A 21,615-nucleotide genomic window follows, 5' to 3' on the forward strand; every position below is an offset into this window, starting at 1 on the left:
ATCCTGTGGACTGGTCAGAGCCAACGGTCCCAGGTCTTGAGAGACTTCATCAAGGTGTTTAAATATTTGATCACACTTCTATCCTTGAGATTTCAGGTATCTCTCATAAATGCCAAATTTGTGGAGTGAAAAGAAAAGAGGTAGGGGGAGAGAAAAAGAGAAAGCTGTCCTAATTCTGTCCCCAAGCTGAAACTCAAGTCTAGCAGAAGATGTTGAATTAAGTTAAAGCTATTCCATGTACCACCTGGGAAAACCTCGCAAGCCCAGTGTAGCCACCATCCTCATGTAGCCAACTAACATAGGGATGTCTGCCAAGACCAGGCGGGAGCAAGGAGCAGACTAGCTCTGTCTTCCATTTGCAGGTGTAGCCTTAGGCAAATGCACTCACCCACATGTCACCGGGGAGAGAGAGACTGCAGCACATTGCCACAGAATCCTCTTGCTACTCACAGGTCAGAGGTTGCCTTACAAGACCGACTTTCTTGGCTTAAGGTGTCTTATAACTTAAGGACATGTCATACTTCCTAGGACAGCTCAGGGAGGTAAGATTTGACAGCTGAACAAAAGCCAGTTCTACACTGAGAAGAAGGCAATGAGGACAAGGCACTACTAGCCAGGACCCTGTGAAGTTCTTGGATCCTGTCTTGGGGACAGATGTCACATAAAGGGCTAGATACCATAGTCCTTCGTGTAACATCTCCAGTTAGACAGCACCAGCCTTGTGGGTGTTGCTAGCACAAAGAGGCATTGGGCACAAGCTTAAACAAGCCAACGAGACAGATGTGGAAACCTCACCACCATAGACACCTTAGGGGAAGTGCGGTCAAGTGCTGGGTGAAACAAAGAGCCTGGATTTCTTCTCTTTGGAATTAACTCCAGCTATGCCCTGTTGACCTTATACCAGAACGCCACCATTCCCCAGAAACCTACTCAGTAGCCATGACCTCAGTTACCTTACTGGCTACCAGAGCTAAGTCACCTGGCAGGTGACCTGCTGGTGAATTCAGGAAAGAATCCGTTTTGGAGGACCTAGAGGCGGCCATACCATCCAGTCTAGCATTTGAGAATAGCCACAATCTACTATTTTGTGTTTCCAGAACTCCCAAGGCTCCTCAAACCCACGATACAGGCAAACCTGCCTCTGCCATGGGCTAGCTCACCTGGAGACTGGGGTGTGCTCATACTCACAGGGGCTAAGGCTACATCAGAACAGTTTCCAACCCAATTCCCATCCCATCCCCTCCACAGAAAGGCTTCCGCCTCAGAAGATGTCACCAAAGAGATTGTTCAGATCGGAGGCTGGAATTTGGCCTCTGGTCAGTTTCCATCACATACCTCCACTGCCTGCTGTCCTGCAGGCTCTGGCTTCCTGACATGTTTTTGCTAAGCTGAGATTCCTGTGCCCCTGGCGCCTTAGCCTCCCTGTGTAACCCTTGCTCTGATTCCCCAGAGGTTAGGAGTGCACCAGGGTTTCCAGCCTTGAGGTTATCACCCCTTTGTGGAAGCCCGCATTTGGTGGTCTCTGCTTCAACATGGCAAGTTTCTCCTCATGTGTCTTCTAAACTCCTACATGTCCTCCTCGTGTCCCCTGTATATTCCTCCTGCCCCAGCTCTATGCACACTAAACTGATTTTATGCAAATGATATGCTATCAACACCAAACCAAAAGCCCTATGGACATAAAATCAAATGAACAAAAGCAAGCAAAGTGTCTGATACTAGAGATAATAGCTTAGCATGAACATTTTGTCTCATTGGAGACTTCCTTCCAAGATGGTGGTGCTGTCTAATCACTAATAAGTCTCTCTCATCTAGCTTTTGTGCTCCTAGTAGGCTTATCTTTTGGTGGGGGGACTGTAGGGAGGAAGAAATGAATTTGATATGGCTGACACTGCAGATCGTGGGGGCTAGTCAGCTCACTCCCACATTTGATATAACCCCAAAACAATAGACTCCGAGATCACAGGATCCTGGGACTTTACCACTGGGATGGGAGCAAGCCAGTTAAGAGGGAGAGAGCTGCCTCCCGCAGAGTCCTAGCTGTCCTCGGTGAACACCCAAGGCAATGAGGGAAATGCCGGCCAAGTAAACTTCTGTTTGTGTACGTGTTCTCTCTTTTCAAGTTTGCTTCAGTGTGAATGTCCCTCTGTAAGGTAAGGCTTCCAGAGTGGGGAGTCTCTCCAGGTAGGTGAGCCCACAGGCCCGATGACATAGAGGCCCCTTTCAACCTCATGATCCGTCTTCATTCAGCCATCCACGCTGCATGGCAGGACCCGATGGAAGCCCCCCCTGCATGCTCCTGCATGACTGGGCTGTGCTGAGAGAAAGCCTGGGAAGTGGGCGCAAGAACTCACAACCTCACTTACTTAGCAGTCCCAGGAGGAGCCCTTCTGGGCAGGCATCCCCTTCCGCTAATGCTACTCCACCTACCTAGGGACCCCAATAGCACAGACTGCAATGCAAATGTCAATGAGGCGCCATCATCACCTTCCATCCTGGCGGATCAGGACCAGGGCTTTGCGGGACCTTCACTAAAGACACCTCCAAGACAATGTCCATGTCAGAATGAGATCCCTTAAGAGGCTATTGACTTTCACAAAGAGCCACAGGGGCTCTGGCCCAGGTCTAGAGGCCATGGGGAAAAGTCCACATCCCTATTTTTGGTAGTTTGCTTAAGTGATGGCATGATGCAGAGGACAAGGGACTGGCTTTGATCACAGAAAGACTAGGGTTGACTATGATCGCTGTCACAAGATAATCTTGTGACCATGAGAAGTCACTTCACCCCATCCTCAGACCTTCTTACCATAAAATGGAATGAGAATAGTTCTCTCGTAGCATTGAAAACAGGACCAGTAGCCAGCCTAAGGTACTAGGTGTGTTCCTAGCTTCTTGGGGAAGTTTAGTTCTGCTTTCTCCCTTCACGACTCCTTCCCGTAGTCTGAAGCCCCCCTCTTCCTCTCTCCTCAAGGCTCCAGGAACTGAGAGTTAAGTATTACATATGATGTTTGGGCTTGGGAATCAAGCACAACCATGGCCTTCCACTTTGGTCTATGGGATCTTAGATGAGCACTGTGTCTTCTACCTAGCAAGCAGGACAGTGAGGAAGACCAGGAACCTAAGGCTGGGGGAAGCTGGTCTGGATAACACTCCTGCCACACAGAGGTCAAGAGAGTTCTGATTATGAGGTGGCACCACTCAGGGCAGTAGCTATTAGAAGGCAAAATACTATCTGAAGAATAGGAAGAAATGCCACTCAGGGGTCTATGCAGAGCCTTCTTGGCTTAATTCTGATGCAGTTGTTGATGCTACAAGAGGGTGTCTCACCAGATGGGGGATTCTCAAGTCTCCCTTGAAATAGTGCCAAAGGTTCCTTCACAGTATACTGAGTCAGTTTGTTTTGAGATAGAGAGCAATTTAACCCAGACTGAACTGGAAGTAGCTATGTAGCCCAGGCTGTCTTCAAACTCCTAACCCCTGTCCCTCGACCTTCCAAGTACTAGGATTATAGGCATGTCCCAACACATTGGCCCAAGTCACCTCTCTTTGCTCTGTGACTTGCTCACCACATGTATTCGCTCTGCCTTCATTCTCAGTAGTGTTTTGACTGAATGCAGCTGTGTGGCTTCCAGTGTCCTGGCTTTGGCATGGTCGCTGTCATCAACGGACACCATTTTAGGGCACAGATATCCGGATGTCCCTTAGCCAGTTATAGTGGTGAAACCTGAACTTGTCATTTGTGCCATCTGAGAAGTCTGAATACAGGAGTATGGATTTCTGTGGGTTGTGATGGAAGAGTAGGCATCACATTAATCCTTAGAAGCATCCCAGTAAATGACCAGTCTAGTCAGTTCTGGGGCTTGATTTGGCATTACTCTAGGCTCATGAGTTTTCCTGTATGGCTTGATGGTGGTTGGGTTGGGTTGTACCTTTATGAGTACATCAACATAATATTTGTTGATCTTAATATCCTCCTTACCCCATCTATTTTTTGAACATACACATATACCCCATGTCTTCCTGTTGGGAGCATTGGGGGATCTGTGAAATTAAATGTGACAGCAAGGGAATGAGGCAGGAGAAATCAGGGCTAGCTGGCTGGAGAAGCCAAGTCTTGACAGAGAAAGATGAAGGAAGGAGGTTAAGGAGAGAGAAGCATCTGTGAAAAGATAGCTTCAGAACACTTCTAACCAACAGGACTAATGGAGCCTGTCATTGGTCCTTTGTCCCCAGTCTTGGAGGAGAACATTGGCTACAGCAAGGCAAAAAAAAAAAAAAAAAAAAAAAAAAAATCTTCCCACCCCCACCAACACTCTATGAGCAGTGCTTAGACATAGTTAGAGTACAGGAAGAAACTAACTGGAAATATGTAGGTGACAATAGTGATTAAAAGTCCAGGACTTCAGACACAGCCGAGAAGAGATGCTGTAAGTTTAAGCCTGGCCTTTCAAAGTTATAGGGCAGAGAGAAAAACAGGGTGAAGAAGAGGACCCCCCACCCGGTCCTTCACAATCCCAAGAGTCTTGTCAGGCCGGGTCCCACGCTCTGTCTTACAGATGGGGTCACTTTGATAAAGGAGCAGTGTCCTCCTGCCTGTGTCTTGTAGAGAGCTCTGAAGGATGGTCCAGCAGCCAGGAGTGCCCAGAGGCTTGGGTGTGGCAGAGTAAAATAAGAAGCAGCCTCGGTGCTTCCCAAGGAGGGGCCCAGCCCACCAGCCCACCTTTGCAGAGTACAGGTGTATAGGCAAACTGTTCATGCTCATGGGGTCTCCTGCCTGCATCAACCTCAAAGTTCTCCAGGAAAATATCAGTCACAACAGAAAGAAGTCCCCCAAATCTACTTGTTTTTAATGGGGTATGGATGCCCGGTTTACTGCCATTATGCTGAGAATGTAGAAGGAGCAAGTGGCAGACTTGGATGTAACCTAAAAGTAATATTCAGCTGGGTGTCCTTAATCCAGCACACAGGGAGGCAGAGGCAGGTATATCTCTGTGAGTTCAAGGCCAGCCTGGTCTTCCAAAGAAAGTTCCAGAACAGCTAGGGCTATTACACAGAGTAACACTGACTGGGGGAGGGGAGGTAATATTCAAGTATGGCTGTAGAATTCTGGGGTTTGACCAGTGTGCCTCAGGTTGGCCATCTATGATGACTTCACATCAACCTTCATCTTTTCGAAGTGAAGGGGCTTGGCCACAGCACCCTAGCCATCTTGTAGCCATGTTTTTTCTGGTTTCTTACTTCTGAGACCTATTCCACCTTGAAGGGTGTCAATGGAGCACAGAGTATCTTTAGGCATGTGAGTCCAGATGAGTTCAGGTTGCTAGTAGCTGGGCCAGTGAAGCATGAAACCTGCCTGGAGTAGAGACAAATCCTACAGAGTACACTTGTCACCTGAGATGACCTGCAGAGTGAACTACATCTTTCCTGGAGACTGTAGCTACCCTTTCCCCTCCTCCCACAGCAGTCACCTCCTCTAGCATTGAGCACCAACAGAGCTTGAAGTCTTCCCAGAGAAGCATGACACATTTGGTCCCGAGGTACTGAGCTGGGCCCAAATAATCCAGAAAAGAGTCACCCCAAAATATGGGACTCCAAAATTACAAGCTCATTCTATATCACAGGCAGTAGGCTAAGGGGAAGACACTAGACATCTGGGTGCTGGTCCCTGATATTTGCACCACCTTGAACAAGTTATGAGGGTTCACTGCTCCCTTCTGATGAAATAAGGGGTTTAAGTAATCCCCAAGATTCCTTGCAGACCTCCGTGTCATCCTGCTTCACTCATGAGGGAGTTTGTGGGGTCCTAAAAATGTGCAATGGACTATATACCATTTTGATGGATTCTAAAAATTTCTGTACTTATACATATCTGCCTACACAGTGAGTCCAGGGAAGACCTCCATTCTCTCCAGAAGTTCCTGGTTCCCTGAGCTCCAAGTGACCTCCATTTACCTTTTCTAAAAGAAAGATTCTATCCTCCTCCTTTGGAGGATAGAATGCTTATGTGTGTGTATGTTTGTGTGTGTGTGGTATGTATGTATGTATGTATGTTTGCATGCTTGTATGTGTGAATGCTTGTGCTGTGTATGTATGGTGTGTGTGTGTACATGTGCGTGCTATGAGTGTGTGTATGGTGTGTGTGTGCTACATGTGTGATGTGTGTGTGTATGTGTGTGGTGTGGATATGGTGTGTATGTGTGTATAGTGTGTGTGTATGGTGTGTGTGCTGTGTATGTGTATACATGTGTGGTGTGTATGTGTGTATGATGTGTGTATATTTGGTGTGTGTGTATGGTATATGTGTGTGTATGGTGGTGTGTAAGGTGTATGTGGTGTGCTTGTGTGTGTGAGAGTGTGTGGTGTGTGTGTTGTATGTGTGTGTGTGAGTGAGTGTATGTGTGCATGTGTGGTGTGTGTGTGGTATGTGTATATATGTGTATGTATGTGTGTTATATATGTGTGTGTATGGCGTGTGTGTGCATGTGGTGTGTGTGTGTGGTGTGTGTATGTATGTGTGATGTCTGTGTGTGTGGTGTGTGTGTGTCTGTGTTGTGTGTGTGCATGTGTATGACTGTGTGTGTGTACGTGTGTATGTGTGGTGTGTGTGTTTGTGGTATATGTCTGTGATGTGTGTGTGTGGTGTGCGTGTTTGTGGTATATGTGGTATGTGTGTGTGTGTGTGTGTGTATGTGGTGTGTGTATGTATGTGTGATGTCTGTGTGTGTGTGGTGTGTGTATGTATGTGTGATGTCTGTGTGTGTGGTGTGTGTGTGTGTCTGTGTTGTGTGAGTACACATGTGTGTCTGTGTTGTGTGAGTACACATGTGTGTCTGTGTGTGTGTTATGTGTGTGTACGTGTGTATGTGTGTGTGTTTGTGGTATATGTGGTGTGTGTGTGTGGTGTGCGTGTTTGTGGTATATGTGGTGTGTGTGTGTGGTGTGCGTGTTTGTGGTATATGTGGTGTGTGTGTGTATGTGGTGTATGTGGTGTGTGTGTTGTGTGTATGTGTGATGTCTGTGTGTGTGGTGTGTGTGTGTGTCTGTGTTGTGTGAGTGCACGTGTGTGTCTGTGTGTGTGTGTTATGTGTGTGTACGTGTGTATGTGTGTGTGTTTGTGGTATATGTGGGGTGTGTGTGTGTGTGTATGTGGTGTGTGGTGTGTGTGGTGTGTGTATGTATGTGTGATGTCTGTGTGTGTGGTGTGTGTATGTATGTGTGATGTCTGTGTGTGTGGTGTGTGTGTGTGTGGTGTGTGTATGTATGTGTGATGTCTGTGTGTATGGTGTGTGTGTGTCTGTGTTGTGTGAGTGCACATGTGTGTCTGTGTGTGTTATGTGTGTGTACGTGTGTATGTGTGTGTGTTTGTGGTATATGTGGTGTGTGTGTGTGGTGTGCGTGTTTGTGGTATATGTGGTGTGTGTGTGTGTGTATGTGGTGTATGTGGTGTGTGTGGTGTGTGTATGTATGTGTGATGTCTGTGTATATGGTGTGTGTGTGTCTGTGTTGTGTGAGTGCACGTGTGTGTCTGTGTGTGTGTTATGTGTGTGTACGTGTGTATGTGTGTTTGTGGTATATGTGGTGTGTGTGTGTGTGGTGTGCGTGTTTGTGGTATATGTGGTGTGTGTGTGTGGTGTGCGTGTTTGTGGTATATGTGGTGTGTGTGTGTGGTGTGCGTGTTTGTGGTATATGTGGTGTGTGTGTGTGTGTGTGTGTGTGTGTATGTGGTCTGTGGTGTGTGTGGTGTGTGTTCCAGGGATCAAATTCAGGCCCTCATGCTGGCATAGAGCATTTGACCAGTTGAGCTTTCCCTGTCTCCTCAGCACTTGGTCTTCCTCTTGTTACTGCTATTTCAATCTGTTTTCTCAAGTTTTACATAAACAGAACCACACAGCACGTGTCTATTTTTTTCTTTGTTTGTGTTGCATCTTTCAGCATCATGCCCTTAGGGGTATGGCTCATGTTTTTAAGTTTTTGTTAGAGAAAATTCCAATCATGCACTAATGTAGAGACAAGGGTCCAGTGCATTCCCTTAGACTCGTGAGCCAAGGTCAACAATCTCATCTACTGAGGGATTTTTGCTGCTTTGTTCAGGGGTGTGTCCCCCCTCCAAAAAAAGTAGGATGCCTCCTGATACATAGCAGTTATTTGGTCTGTTGGGGGATAAGTGAATGTATCTGTAGATCTTGGAGATCTCTTCAGTGCTTGTCCAGATAGTATTTCTCTCCCAGATTCACCTCTAAATTTTCTTCTCACCTTTTATGGCCTAAGGCCCATCCATGCCAGTTAATGCCTGGAAGTGTAGAGTAATTAGAACCTATATTAGGAAACCTGAAATTGCCTTTGAATCGGAGAGAAAGTGGGTGATCTCACCTTGATGTGAGAGGCACATATTTGAATGTTTACAATTCCTGTTTCAAAGCCAGCAGGCAGCACAATAATAAATCCTAGGCCAAGAGAACTGATCTCTATCCAGCCCATTTTCATAAATAGGGCAGGGCCGGAAGCTGTTGAGTAGGGAACCTGGATTTGGCCAGGACCAGACCACAGTTTCCCTCTTGAAGACTCCTGCTCTTAGCAGCCTCATACTGAAACGTCATAGTAAGTGGCAAAGGTCACCACAGTTAGCTCAGGTTTGCCACGGTTTGCTGCCTGCATCCAGGTGGAGACAAGGGCTTCTGATGCATTATCAGCCTCGGATGTTAGTTACTGCTTCGTGCCCAGCCATGTGCAAACTTACACACTGCTCAGCCCTGCTCGGTGGCCTTGGGACCAAGAAGCAGCAGCAGGCAGGGTGGTAACCCTGCCTACAGCTGTTTATCTGTGTTTTCCATACCATGCTCAGTCTCTGGGCTCCCCCAGGACCTTCTTGCCAAACTTCAAGATCCACCCAGGAGTCAAATCAGTTCGGTGGGGAAAAATATCTGAAAAGGCATAGGTTAGGATGGGCTCGAAAAGAATAGCATTGAACTAGAATACGGAACACCTCACATATAAACTCTGGTTTGCTGAATCTTGGAGTGATAGCATGAAATGATATGTACTGGGACGTACATAAAAAGCCTCAAATTCCTAATAGCTAAGATTTAGGTACATGCTGGCCCCATAAAGTGTAAGAAATGAGCCCAAAATTTTTAAATGTTTATTTTACCTGTGTGTGTGTGTGTGCGTGTGTGTACCTAACTGTATGTATGTACACTAAATGTGTGTCAGAGCTCACAGAGGGCAGATGTCATGGAACTGGAGTTTCAGAGGGTTGTGAGCTGCCATATGGGTGCTGGGAACAAACCTAGGTCCTCTGCAAGAACATTAAATTCTCTTAATAATCACTGAGCTTTCTCTCCAACCCCAAGACCCCCAAATCTTAATAGTCATGGGGGCTGAGCAAACTGAACAATGTGAACTGAATCCATTTTTTTTTTCCAATGAAGCCATACACACAACTGGCAGAAATCATGGAACCGGTAGCTTTGGCTAGGCATAGTTCTTCTAGCCAGTACATAGATCACCACATCTATGCCTCCTGGCAGGTTCTACTAGGAGGCAGGATGGCTCCTGCCAGGGAACCTAGCCCCAGGCAGAACAGGCTGAACACAAGTCCTGACTCACTTTTGCTGACTGGCTAAGGGCACTATGAGCAAGTCGCTTAATGCCTACAAACCTGGCTCCCATTTCCATAGTAGGATATAGTAGCGTTTGCCTCCCCTTAGAGTGGGTGCCGGCTTCATGTGTCAGGCACCTAAGGCTCTCCATGCAGGGTCCACATCGACCCAGGTCTGTAGTTCGGAGCTTCGTCACTTTTTCCCACATGAAGAAACTGAGGCTGTCCCAGGCACCATGGCAGAGAGAAACACTAGACAGATACCCACCCACATGGAGCTCCAGGCTATGGAAGACAGCCACTGGCTGAGCCATCAGTTAGCAGCAAGTGCCAAGAAAGAGAAGTCCAGGCATGGAGCTAACAAGGCGGAGGTGTGAGACAGGACCCATGGCTTTGGGGCTAGTTCCCCAAGAAAGGGCATTCCTTTCCCTCATGGCACCAAAAGACCCCTGCCCTTTGCAGCAGGTCTCAGGGCTGGTACTCAGCACCTTGAAAGGGGATTAACCCTCTCCTGCCCTCAGTTCTGCTCTTGAAGAGTGGTTCAGTCTCCGAAGCAGACAAAAAGGGGCCTGGTGCTCTCTGCTGGGCTCTGCACAGAGCCCAGAGAGTTCAATCAAAGGGAAGTTTGCACAGCAGGCTGCCTTGCTCTGGTATTGTTAACATTACTAGGGCACTATGGCTCAGAGGCCATCTGTGAATTCTAAACTGAGTTCTGTTCATGTGCACGCTACAGTAGGTATCAACTGGCACTTACAACTCTTAGCTGGGGATTTATACTTCTCTAGCTAGGTTTTATAGTCAAATGGCCCAAACCAAAGTGTTCTCATGGATGCTGGGCAGGCCTAGGTAGTTAGTTGTGGGCACTGCCCGTCAAAGCCTCTCTTCCAAGAAGAGGGAAGAGGTGTGCTTGGAGTTAATGGTCTCAGATGGTTGTCTCCACATGGTCTTTATCCAGGAGGAAGCCCCTTTGTTATTTACAGCCTCCCCTAAGGAGGATAGTATAGTCTTTGAACCCCTAGGGGTTCCTCATGTCCTGGGAACCTTCTGAGGCTTTTCCCTCTCTCTCTCTCTCTCTCTCTCTCTCTCTCTCTCTCTCTCTCTCTCTCTCTCTCTCTGTGTGTGTGTGTGTGTGTGTGTGTGTGTGTGTGTGTGTGTGTTACTCAGAGGGAGATGTGGTAGCACAGAAAGTTGGCTCCAATCAGTGAGACTCATTGCAGTCCTAGGATGAACCCAGAATCTTGCATCTAAGACAAGTGTTCTACTACAGAACTATACTCGACTCTAAACCACTTTACCCTCTCCTCAAAAACCTACCACAGTACATTCACCAGGAAAACCTAATTTGCCCCTACACATAACACAGCTGAATCTTGTTGTATGTTGAATCAATGGCCTCTCCAAGTGTGAGATTCTGATGTCAGAATCTGAATAAAGTTTTATTGGAGTACTACCCAGGGTCATTCAGTTGCATCATGTCCATACTGCCTTTGCACTACAAGGGTGGAGTCGTGTCGGGGTTATGGCAGAGATCACATGTTTACTATCTGGCCTTTTAGAAAAATATGTCAACTCTTGCTTTAGGGAGTAGGTTAGTCACCTTTCTTGTTGTTATGACAAAATGTCTGACAAAAAGGTTTACTGGGCTCACAGTTTGAAAGGACACAGACCACCATGGCTGGGAAGGCATGGTGGCACGAACAGATGAATGACATACTTAGCTGGCTTCCTCTTCTACTCCTTTCTGTTCAGTCCAAGGCATCAGCACAAGAGATGGTGCCATGCACATTCAGGGTGGGTCTTCCCCTCCTCGGTTAAAATTCTGTCAGCCAGAACCCTCACAGACAAGCTCAGAGGCCTGAGAGGCATCCAGTCAAGTCCACAGAGGGGACTCTCACAGTCCCGGCCCCCAGATGCCCAAGCCCCACTTTACCCTAAATACATTTGCTCAAAATGATCAAGCCATAGATTGTAGACAATGGTGGAAGTACTTTGAAAATAGCCTTAACTCTCCTCCTCTAATAAGTAGCAAATGACAAGGAACCTAATTCCTGTTTCTGTGGAGCTGAAGCCACTGGGAAGTGGTAGATTGGGTCCCACCCCCTTCCTTCTGGAAGCTTCCAAACCAGCACCATAGTTTTGTTTTGTTTTTGTTTGTTTTGTTCCCTTTGTTTTTGTTATTGTTTTTGTTTATTTTTTCAAAGAGCATGCCAACAAATGTTTGAGGTTTTGCCACCACCTGTCCTGTCCTGTGATGGAAGTTGGTGGTTGTCTGCAAGGCCCAGCTAATGCAGAAATAACCACTGGCTGAGCCCTCTTGCTTTTGAAAACAGTTATTGGGTGTGAGGAGAGGAGTGGGTAATCCTGGGATTCTAGAATTGCTTTCCTCTTTTTTCTAAAGTAACCCTGCAAATGGAATGTCTTAAAAAAAGAAAGGAAGGAAGGAAGGAAGGAAAAGAAAGAAAGAAAGAATAGTTTAGCAAGCAATAACTAGGAGGAGGGGAGGAGGAGGGGACGAGGAGGAGTGAATTCCATCCAACAGCTGACCTGACAGAATTCAGCTGTGGTTAGTTGTTCAGAATGGCTGGCGGGCTGAGGCAATTTGGTTCATTTTAAAAACAATTTGGTAGCCAGGTATAGTGACTTAACACCCATAATCTCAACACTTGGGAGGTGGAAGTAAAAGGAGGATCGGAAGTTCAAGATCAGCCTTGGCTACCAAAGACCCTGCCTGCAAAAATAAATAAGCATTAATTAATTAAAGTGGCCTGGGAGACGTCTCATCATCTAAAAGTGTGGAGTCCACAAGCATGATGACCTGAGTTCAAGCCTTAGGACCCGAGTGAAAAGCTGAGTGCAGTGGCGTACACCCGTAATCCCAGCATCCCTAAAGTGTGGTGAGAGGTGGAGGCAAGAGCATCAGCCAGAAGCTCCTGGACCAGCTGCCTAGAGTTCAGAGCACAGTGACAGAAACCAGAGGCTGTGCCTCAACAAGGTAGATGGTGAGGACCTACTCCAGAAAGTTGTCATCAGACTTCTACATATGTGCACACACATGTACATGTAAATACATACACAAGTACATACACAAGTAAAATGTGTGTGCAGATATATTATATATAAATGCATATATCTATACATGTATATATTATATACTTGCATATAAATACACATAAAGGTCTATCCCCAGGCATGATGGGTAATGCCTGTCACCCCCACACTCAAGAGATGGAGGATGACTCTGAATTCTAGGACAGCCAGGCTGTAGAGTGAGACCCTGTGTCAGCCCCACAGAAGTAGGTTAGAAAGCAGAGCTTCCAGATTGCGGTGGGACATGTCTCCCATCTGTGGCTCCTGTGACTCCCCCCAAACTCCCTTCTCCCTCCTTAGACCAGGGAGTGGCCAGGACCTGAGTGAAGAGTTCTGACTTTAGCTGCTGTAAAGCCCATCACTTATGTTCTAAAGGGAAACTGGTGTTAGCTTTCCTCTCTCATGCAAGGCTCCAGCCGCTTTATGAAATGAGAGTGGCAGTGGCAGTCACAAGTCTGGGAGAGTGGATAGTTGTCAGAGACTGAGTTGGCTGATTTTGGACATCAGGTTCAAGAGGAGAGGAGTACAAGTGGGGGCCCTTCCGGGAAACCGAGAAGACGAAGGACCCGAGTCTGTGCTCCAGGCAGGTGGCATCAGGACCAGAGGCACATATCCCCAGTTTGTCTGCTTCTGCTGCATCCAATGGCCAGGCTCCCAGCACTCCGTGTGTGTGTGTGTGTGTGTGTGTGTGTGTGTGTGTGTGTGTGTGTGTGTGTGTGTGTGTCGTTCACAGAAATCAGCATCTGTGGTGTCACTGGAGTCGCTCAAAGCAAAAATCTGGCTCCTGCAGTTTGACTTTCTTCATGTTGCCTTGTTTCAGAAAGTATAAAGATGGCACCAGGATGTACAATGTGCATACCACTACCATGGATGTTACACCGGGAGACATAAGCGTGTTTTGTTTTTCTCATTTTCTGTTTGTTTATTCTTTGAGGTTGTAACTTAATGACAACATTTCTCCCTTCCCTTTCCTCCCTCCAAATCCTCTCGTATGCCCCTCCCCTCTCTCCTTCAAATGCATGGCCTCTTTTGTCATCAGTGGTTATTGCATGCACATATGTATCTGCATATACATATATGTCCCTAAATATGACCGTTAAGGAAGATTCTTTTGAGTTGTCACACTTTTGGCTCTTTGCTGTCCCTTCTAGATTTAGTGGGCATGAGAGATGAAAGGACACTGTTGCTAAGAAGTGACAGCAGACAGAACCCTCTCCCAGGATCACCAAAAAGATAATGCTGTTTGTTCCACCCCGACCACAGTTTTGATCTGTGTTTGAGAAGGACCCTGCTAATAATTTACTTTGTTCAATGGCATTTAGTGTTCCTACTTGAGTGTATTTAGTCTCCTGATCCCCGTGACAAACGGATGGGGAGCAGTATGAATGTCCCTGTTTTATGAATGAGTAAATGAGGACACAGATAGGACATATTTGCCCAAGGCTAGATGTGTTGGTAATTGGAGAACCCAGAATAAAATCTAGGGGACTAGATGGCTAAGCAGTTAAGAGCACTGGCTGCTTTTCCAGAGGTTCCAGTCCCAGCACACACATGGCAACTCACAACCATACAAATAGAATCTAGATTAGTGCTTCTCAACCTTCCTCATGCAGTGACATGTGGTGACCCCTGACCATAAAATTATTTTTCTGCTTCTTCATAGCTGTCACAATGTAAATATCAGATATGCAACCCTGTGGGGGTCGTGACCCACAGGTTGAGAACAAGTGATCTAGGTGGTCAGGCAGAGGGCCTGAGGGCTAGGCCACTACTCAGTGGCTCTCCTACCTCTGAAAAGTGGCTCAGAAAGCAACCAGTGGCAACCACAGGTGAGCTTTCAGATGTCTCCACTTTATTATTGTATTTTTAAAGAAGTACCAAGTATAGATAGAAAGAAGGAAACTGAAAAGAAACAGCCACAGTTAGCATGAGCTTCAAGGAGCTAATCCAGAACTGTAGGCTCCTAAACAAGCTTTTCTACATCAAGAAGGTAGCTTTGAAACTGGTAAGAAAAAGAAAGGGCTCTGCTCCTCCATACATAGCCTCAACCAAGCTGTGCTTCTGACTTACTCAGATTCCACAGCACAGAGGCTGAGATGCCCCACTGTTTAGCCTAGTTCCCCAGGTCTGGTGCAAGGCCTAGGTTTCTCGACAGCTGTGTTTGTTTTTGATAGACCAAGAGCCCCTGCTCCACAGTGAACAGGCTGCAGCTGTAGCTGGGTGGGAGAACACATGCTGAGCATGCGTGAAGCTAAGGGTTCTATCTCCAGTGCCCTCCTGCACATGCACACGTGCACACACACACACACACTCACCACATATACACCACAACACACAACACACATATACCACTACACACACAGCAGACACACTCACCCCACACACACGCACACACCACACATACACCACAACACACACATCACACACATACACAAACCATGCATACTCACTATACACACACAACACACATATACACACAACACACACATACATACAACACAAGCAAAACACTTCTACAGAAATATACACACATCACCACGCATACACATTGCACACATACATCACACACAACATATACATACATACAATATACATCAACATATACAAAACACACTTCCACAGAAACACACACACATACACACAACACATACATACGTGTGCGCGCACACACACACGTGACAAAGCTAAATGAAGCAAGGCTGTGATTGTGTGTGCAATGAATTCTCCCACAAAGAGAAACATATTCAAAATACAGAGATTAGGGCAAGAACTCCTTAGAGGGACCTGAAGCCCAAGAGAAAGTAATGGATTACTTTTTCAGAAGCCTCACTTAGGCATCCCTAATAGTTCATGCCCAGGCCAGACTTCAGACCAGGAAAGCGGACTCTCTGGACACAGAGCACCAACCATATTGGTTGAGGCCTTCCCATGTGGATCTGGAATTAAGCTGCTGCTCTAGGCCCTATGGCTGAAGGTTCTGCTGTGTCTGCCTATCTTGTGCCAACTTGAACATGACAAAATAGACTTGCAGAGCAAAAAGTCCGAGAATGGTCTAGCATTCTGGAATAGTATTTAGGAAAATATGGGGTTATTTTTAGATGGATGCTATTTTTTGGTATTTTTACATTATTATTTATGTGTATAGGAGCATACACTAGCATGAGTGGAGGTCAGAGGATAAGTTTTAGAAGTTGGTCCTTTCTTTCCACCGTGTGGATCCTGGGGATCCAGCTCAGGACTTTGGGTTTGGCAGGAAGTGAGTGCCCTTACCCACTGAGCCACCTTAGCAAACCTGAGTATACTTAAAGCAAGAGTCCAAGTTTTCATGAGAACTCACTTGTGGCTGTTTAGAGAGAGAATGGTTAGTCACGTGGACCCAGTTAACTTCAGGCATGTGGAGAAGTGCTCTAAGTGTGTGTGTTCTTAGACTCAACAAGTTCTGGATATCACCTTCATAGACAAGAGTTTTAGAAATGAATGCTAAACTGGGTGGTGGTGGTACACACCTTTGATCCCAGCACTCGGAGGCAAAGGCAGGCAGGTCTCTAAGCTGAAGGTCACCCTGATCTACAAAGCCAGTTCCAGGACAGTCAGCTATGTAGAGAAACCCTGCCTCAGAAATTAATTAATTTAATTAATTAGGAGAAAGCTGTAAAGGGTTATGTTTAGAGAAATTTCTAACTTGAGAACTAACTTGAAATTCTGTCCCAACCTTCATTTTAGCTAGTCAGAGCTCTAGAATAAACACCTCCTTCTCATTAACTTTACATAGCAGCATGTGTGTAAGCAGATTTACATATGCTCTATTGATGAACATGTGTTTATAATAAGCATGTGTGTCAAAAGATCCAGTTCATAGATATTAAGAAAGCATTCTCCTGATTGAAATTCTTGTTTTTCATTTTGGACCATTTCAAAGTGGAGGGATTCGATAAATGAAATAAAATTAGTTCAAGCTCATAAATGTGAAGGATCTCCTGTTGCCTACTTTTCAGTGGGTACCTCAAGGACTAGCAAAGAGAAACGTGACCCATATGACACATTAGAAGAGCCAAATAAAAGAGGCAGCAGTCCTGTGGGGACTTGGGAAGAGAGGGAGACGGGAAATGCTGGTGCGAGGGAGACTTAAGAGGAGCCTAACAGGAGAGCATATAGAGGCATCATGTACCCCCATTTCCAGCCACAACCTTGAGGTGTAGTTTCCCAATTCTACCACTGTGCTATCTTGTCGCTGTCACTCACACCATGAGAGGGACCGGCAAGACAGACAGACACTTGAGGGCCAGCCCCGTGACACAGTCAGTAAGAGCATAGTCATCAGCTAATCTAGACATCAGATTAGGACAGAGGCAAACAGCACAACAACTCCTCTGAGAGCTGGCAATAAGAGCCCAGTGTGTGAGAGCTATGAAAGAACCTTCCTCGCCAGACAAGAAAGTACCCGGAACCCATCTTGCTGCTGGCTGGGATCTCTTGGCCTGAAGAATACGCCGGGTCCCTGGGGCTTTATTTCTTGGGTAGAGTCTCTCAGATTGGGGGAGCTAGGAAACTGCTTCCCCTGAATTCTTCCTCCATCCCACTGTAGATGCCAGAAACATCCCTCCTCCTTGGAATCAGGCTAGAATCTCCTGTGCCTAAACTTCCATTACTTAAGAAATGACAGAGGAAGTGGGAATTGTTTTCCTTTAACGTTGACCTCTCACATACATACCCATCAAGGCACTGAACACCTTTGCCTTGATGGAATTTCCTCAAACCCCTGCTGGTTACTGCTCCTATCTTGTAGCAATTAGCCGGCTAACTCTGTGCCCGGGGCACTAGGATAAGAGAGCCCATCTACTCCCACTCCTAGGCCCCCGGGGCTCGGTCCTTGTCTGGGCTGTCCAACTGGGCTGTCCTTATGAGTCAGACCTTAGCTTCCACCCCACTCCCACCTCCACTTCCCCATCGGACAAACCCCTGTGGCAGAATGGCAGCCATTGGCCCAAACTCCAGGTCACTTAGATACAGGAGAGGCTCGTTCATTTCTTCTAGCAGATGTCAATATGACAGGCATGGTGCTGAGGATGGAATGAGTTCAGGCCCATTCCTGCTTGTATAGGGAGGCCCATGGTATGTAAGAATGGAGAATAGACTCCTCTCTGACCACTTGCAGGGGACAGGGGACAAGCAAGGCTTCCTGAAGGAAGGGCATTTACACTGAGATGGGAAAGAGAAACAGATGAGAACTACAAGCAAAGAAGGGAGGATGTGCTCCAGGCAGGGTGTAAGCTATGCAAAGGACGAAGGCAAGAAGAAGCCATGTGAGTGTGGAGTATCTTATAGGTCAGCAGTGCCCAGATATTACCCTAACCCAGGGTACACAGGGTTAGGATCTTATAGGCCTTAGAAGTGAGCAAGAATTGGCTCTCAGAGTTGGAAGGCACCATAGAAGAATCTAGATCAGTGAATAAAGTGCTGGAACATTCAGGCAAGTCCCAGGGGAACATCAGCCTAGGATTTGGAGTCAAAGAGAGAAATGGAGGATAGTTCCAAGATGCTCATCAGTGGCTTACTGCATGGATATACCTGAGAGGTATGTGATGTGGGCCCATGGCTCATGGTACCCACAGCTATCAGGTGCTCACCCAATACATCTGGCATCCTGTAAGACATTGTCACCACCGCAATTTTGTAGACAGATAGACAGTGCCCACACAGCTTAGCATCAGTGTCCTATAAGCAGGGGAGGGCAATGTCAAGGACAATGGTCTTTGTTTTTCTCCATGCATCCTTCCCTGAGTGTGGCTCAGAGGTTCTTGGAAAGACTGTATAGAGGAGATAAGGTCTGTGGAGTCAGAATGATGCTACGTGTGTCCAGTGACACTTCTTGGACTGCACAGTGTGAGCATTGGGAAGGCATATGGACTGACTAAGAACAAAGCAGGCAACATCTCTGAAAGTCTGAGTTTGAACCATGAAGTTGAGTCTTGGGTGTACTGTGAAGAAGGCAGAAGTCATGAAAAGAATAAAATTAGTGAGTGAAGGAGACCATCTCAGTCATTTCCATTTGGGGTGATGTTATGCTGCCTGTATGGCAGTGATAGGGGAAGAGGGTGCTTTGAAAAAACATCCCAAGTTTCCAGTCTCCAACAGTCAGGAACTGCATCCCACAGGGATATTATCTATTTAAGTTGGAAATGGACAACTAATGTACACCTAAAATGTCTCCAAGAAAAATAGGGCCAGGAGTCAAGTTGTACAAGGAAGGAACTGTGACCAGTCCATAGAGGTCAACAGAGATGGCAGCATCCTCATATGGAGATGTGGCTCGATGGTAGAGTGCCTGAGTGTCATGTGCAAGATATGGGTTTGACACCCAACAGTATTCCTAAATGACCTGTACGAGGTGGAAATGGCATGTTCTCCTGTGATTCTGGGATTGCCCTGAGAAACCCAGAACTGAGCTAAACAACTCTCCAAGTTAGCCAATGATGGAACCATCTCTAGATACAGCAGCAGAGTCTGATTCTCAAAGCACATAACCAGTGAGTTGTAAAGCATGAACACACTGTAGACTCTGGCTCCATTATTGTGCCCAGCTGACCTCGAGGCAACAAACCAGTTTCTATGACTAACGAGCATTAATCCGCCAGTCACTGATGACCAGCTGATGAAATATGAGCAATTAAGTAAACAAGGACAGCCAATGCCAAAGAGTGAATGGGTTATCTGAGGTTCTTTATATACACCCTGCCTCCCTTGGTGGCTAGTTGAAAGGTTGGACAGGGACAGAGGTGTCCCTGCCCTGGAATCTCAGCTTATCCTTAGCTATGCCCCAAATGGATCTTCCCTCCCACTCTATTCTGTGGATCTTTGCCCCTCCTCTGGGAACCCTTCACTCTGGCCACCAGAGTGTGTGCTACATGGTTGCCCTTTGTACAATGCCTGGTACTTTACAAGTTGTTGCCACTACTTTTCCACCTCCCAAATTCCCTTTGGCCAAGCCTTCACCTGGCACAGCCCTCCCCATCCTTTAAATCTATGACCCCTTCCACAGAGAGTGCCCAGAAGAGCTGCTGCCATGCTCTCTTCCCCAGCCACCATTGCCCCACAGCCAGCTTGCATCACCCTGAGGACCAGCTTTGTTGTCCATCTCTGAAGCAGCTCTTTACTTGGGTCCTCCATTCCTCTGGCTCTGAAACCCCAGAAAGAGAACAGCTAGTCCTGCCCCAGGCCAGCCTTCCTGTTGGAGATGATCACACTGTGTCTGAGGTCCCCTGCCAAAGGGACCACAGACATCCCCAGTCACAGATGGTGTTTCTGGGCATTTCTTGCATCCTCTTTGTCATCTCTGTCCTCCCTCACAGTCTCTGAGACCCGAACTCTGCAGCTCAAGACCAAAGAGACAGCATCAGTCAGGACTCACTGTGCTAAGGACAGAGAAGACTCACTCATCCCTGTTCCTTCCTGCCCATCATTATGTCTACTCTGGGTCATTGGGCTGGCTCCTCTGCCAGCTCTACACCCTCTCACTATGATTTCCAACTATCACCTGTTTGCCTGTGCCAGGCCCTTCTGGCTTCCTCCCCCCCCCCAAAAAAAAAGCCTATTGGATTGTTCTAAAAATGTTTCTCCTGGTTGGACTTGACCCTTATCATACATGCCATCCCATTTCTGCAGGATTCACAGATCCATAAGTTCTACTAGGGGAGGAGGCATCATGTTGAGACATGGATGTGAGTCTGGCTCATTCCTAGTTGGGCAAGCCCAGCCTAGTCACCAAGCCCCTCTGAGCCACAAATGCCTCCACTATAAAACCGGAATTGGAATCCTTGCCTAGCCCAAGGATCAAATGAGTAAATGACTGTGAAGATGTGTTGGAAAGTTCTGGAACAGTATCTCCCAACTTCCCTGTAGAATTTTCCTCTCGGCAAAGTCTTAAATACATCATTCAGGAGCTCGGGATGGAAAGTTTCATGTCAAGTTTGAAGAAGTCTTGCTTAAGCAAAACAGGACCAGGTTTCTTTCCTCTAGGATTTTTCAGAGATGTGAATCTGTTCACATGCATGGTAACTGTCCAAACATAGATGCAACATACAGCTTTGTCTCAAAAATACTTTTTTTCATAGACTACTTATTCCCCCTTTAAGGTTATAGACTTCCATTGAGAATGGCATATTTCATTATTTATCATCCTTTAAATAATGACTAATTTTTTATAAGGTATATCCCATCATCTAGGCCACTAACCAGTTGACCAGTGTCCAAAAGGTCACTGCCAGAGGGCCTCCAGCCTCTCCACTGTACTGTGGGCTTGGCATTGAAGGCCTCTGTGTTCAGACTCCAGCCTTACCTCCTGGCCGTCCCTCACTGGGCTCTAGCCCAGGCAACTTGACAGACCCGTTGTTCTGTGCATACGTGTTGTATGTTCTTGAACTCTGCTTTATCTCACCTTCCTCACGTCTATACCACCACACTATAAAGGGTTCTTCAGGTCTTAGCCAAACCCCAACTTCTCTGTGGAAGTTGTAGTTGTAGCTAAAATAGAACATCCCAGAGAAGCACACTTGGCTCTCTTACACGTCTGCAATCCTTTTAGGGCATTGTTGACACTTCCTGATCCTCTCCCCAAACCAGAATACATAGGTTTCTTGATTTCTGCCCTCTACCCAAGCCCTAGAAATCAGAAGCCACATATATTTCCTCTGGGAGCTTGAATGTGTAGCTGGCTTGTCCTTCTGAACTGGGGAATAAGTCGTCATAGGTCTTCTGACTTAATTCAGTAGATGCTTATTTATTATGGCAGAACTGCCAGCTACCTAAAATTGACCACAAAAAGGACTTTACATTCTAGAACAGTGGTCCTCAACCTTCCTAGTGCTGTGACCCTTTAATACAGTTCCTCATGTAGTGGTGACCCGAACCATAAAACCATTTATTTATTTATT

At 46.6% G+C, this 21,615-nt stretch overlaps 1 protein-coding gene across 2 annotated transcripts in view; it reads left to right on the forward strand.

Annotated features, from left to right (window-relative positions):
* Prkce (protein kinase C epsilon) overlaps positions 1-21,615 on the forward strand; it is a 496,185-nt gene that overhangs the window by 470,273 nt on the left and 4,297 nt on the right. The window contains exon 15 of one of the 2 annotated variants that reach the window (XM_051175214.1): positions 2,124-2,153. The exons of the other annotated variant lie outside the window; for it this stretch is intronic. Within the exon in view, the coding sequence (XP_051031171.1) occupies positions 2,124-2,138 (15 nt within the window). The 3' untranslated portion in view covers positions 2,139-2,153. Of the gene's footprint in view, positions 1-2,123; positions 2,154-21,615 lie in introns of those variants that run through there. 2 annotated transcript variants of the gene reach the window in all.

The sequence above is a fragment of the Phodopus roborovskii genome, unplaced genomic scaffold (genome assembly GCF_943737965.1).
Source record: "Phodopus roborovskii unplaced genomic scaffold, PHOROB, whole genome shotgun sequence".
Lineage (NCBI taxonomy): Eukaryota > Metazoa > Chordata > Mammalia > Rodentia > Cricetidae > Phodopus > Phodopus roborovskii.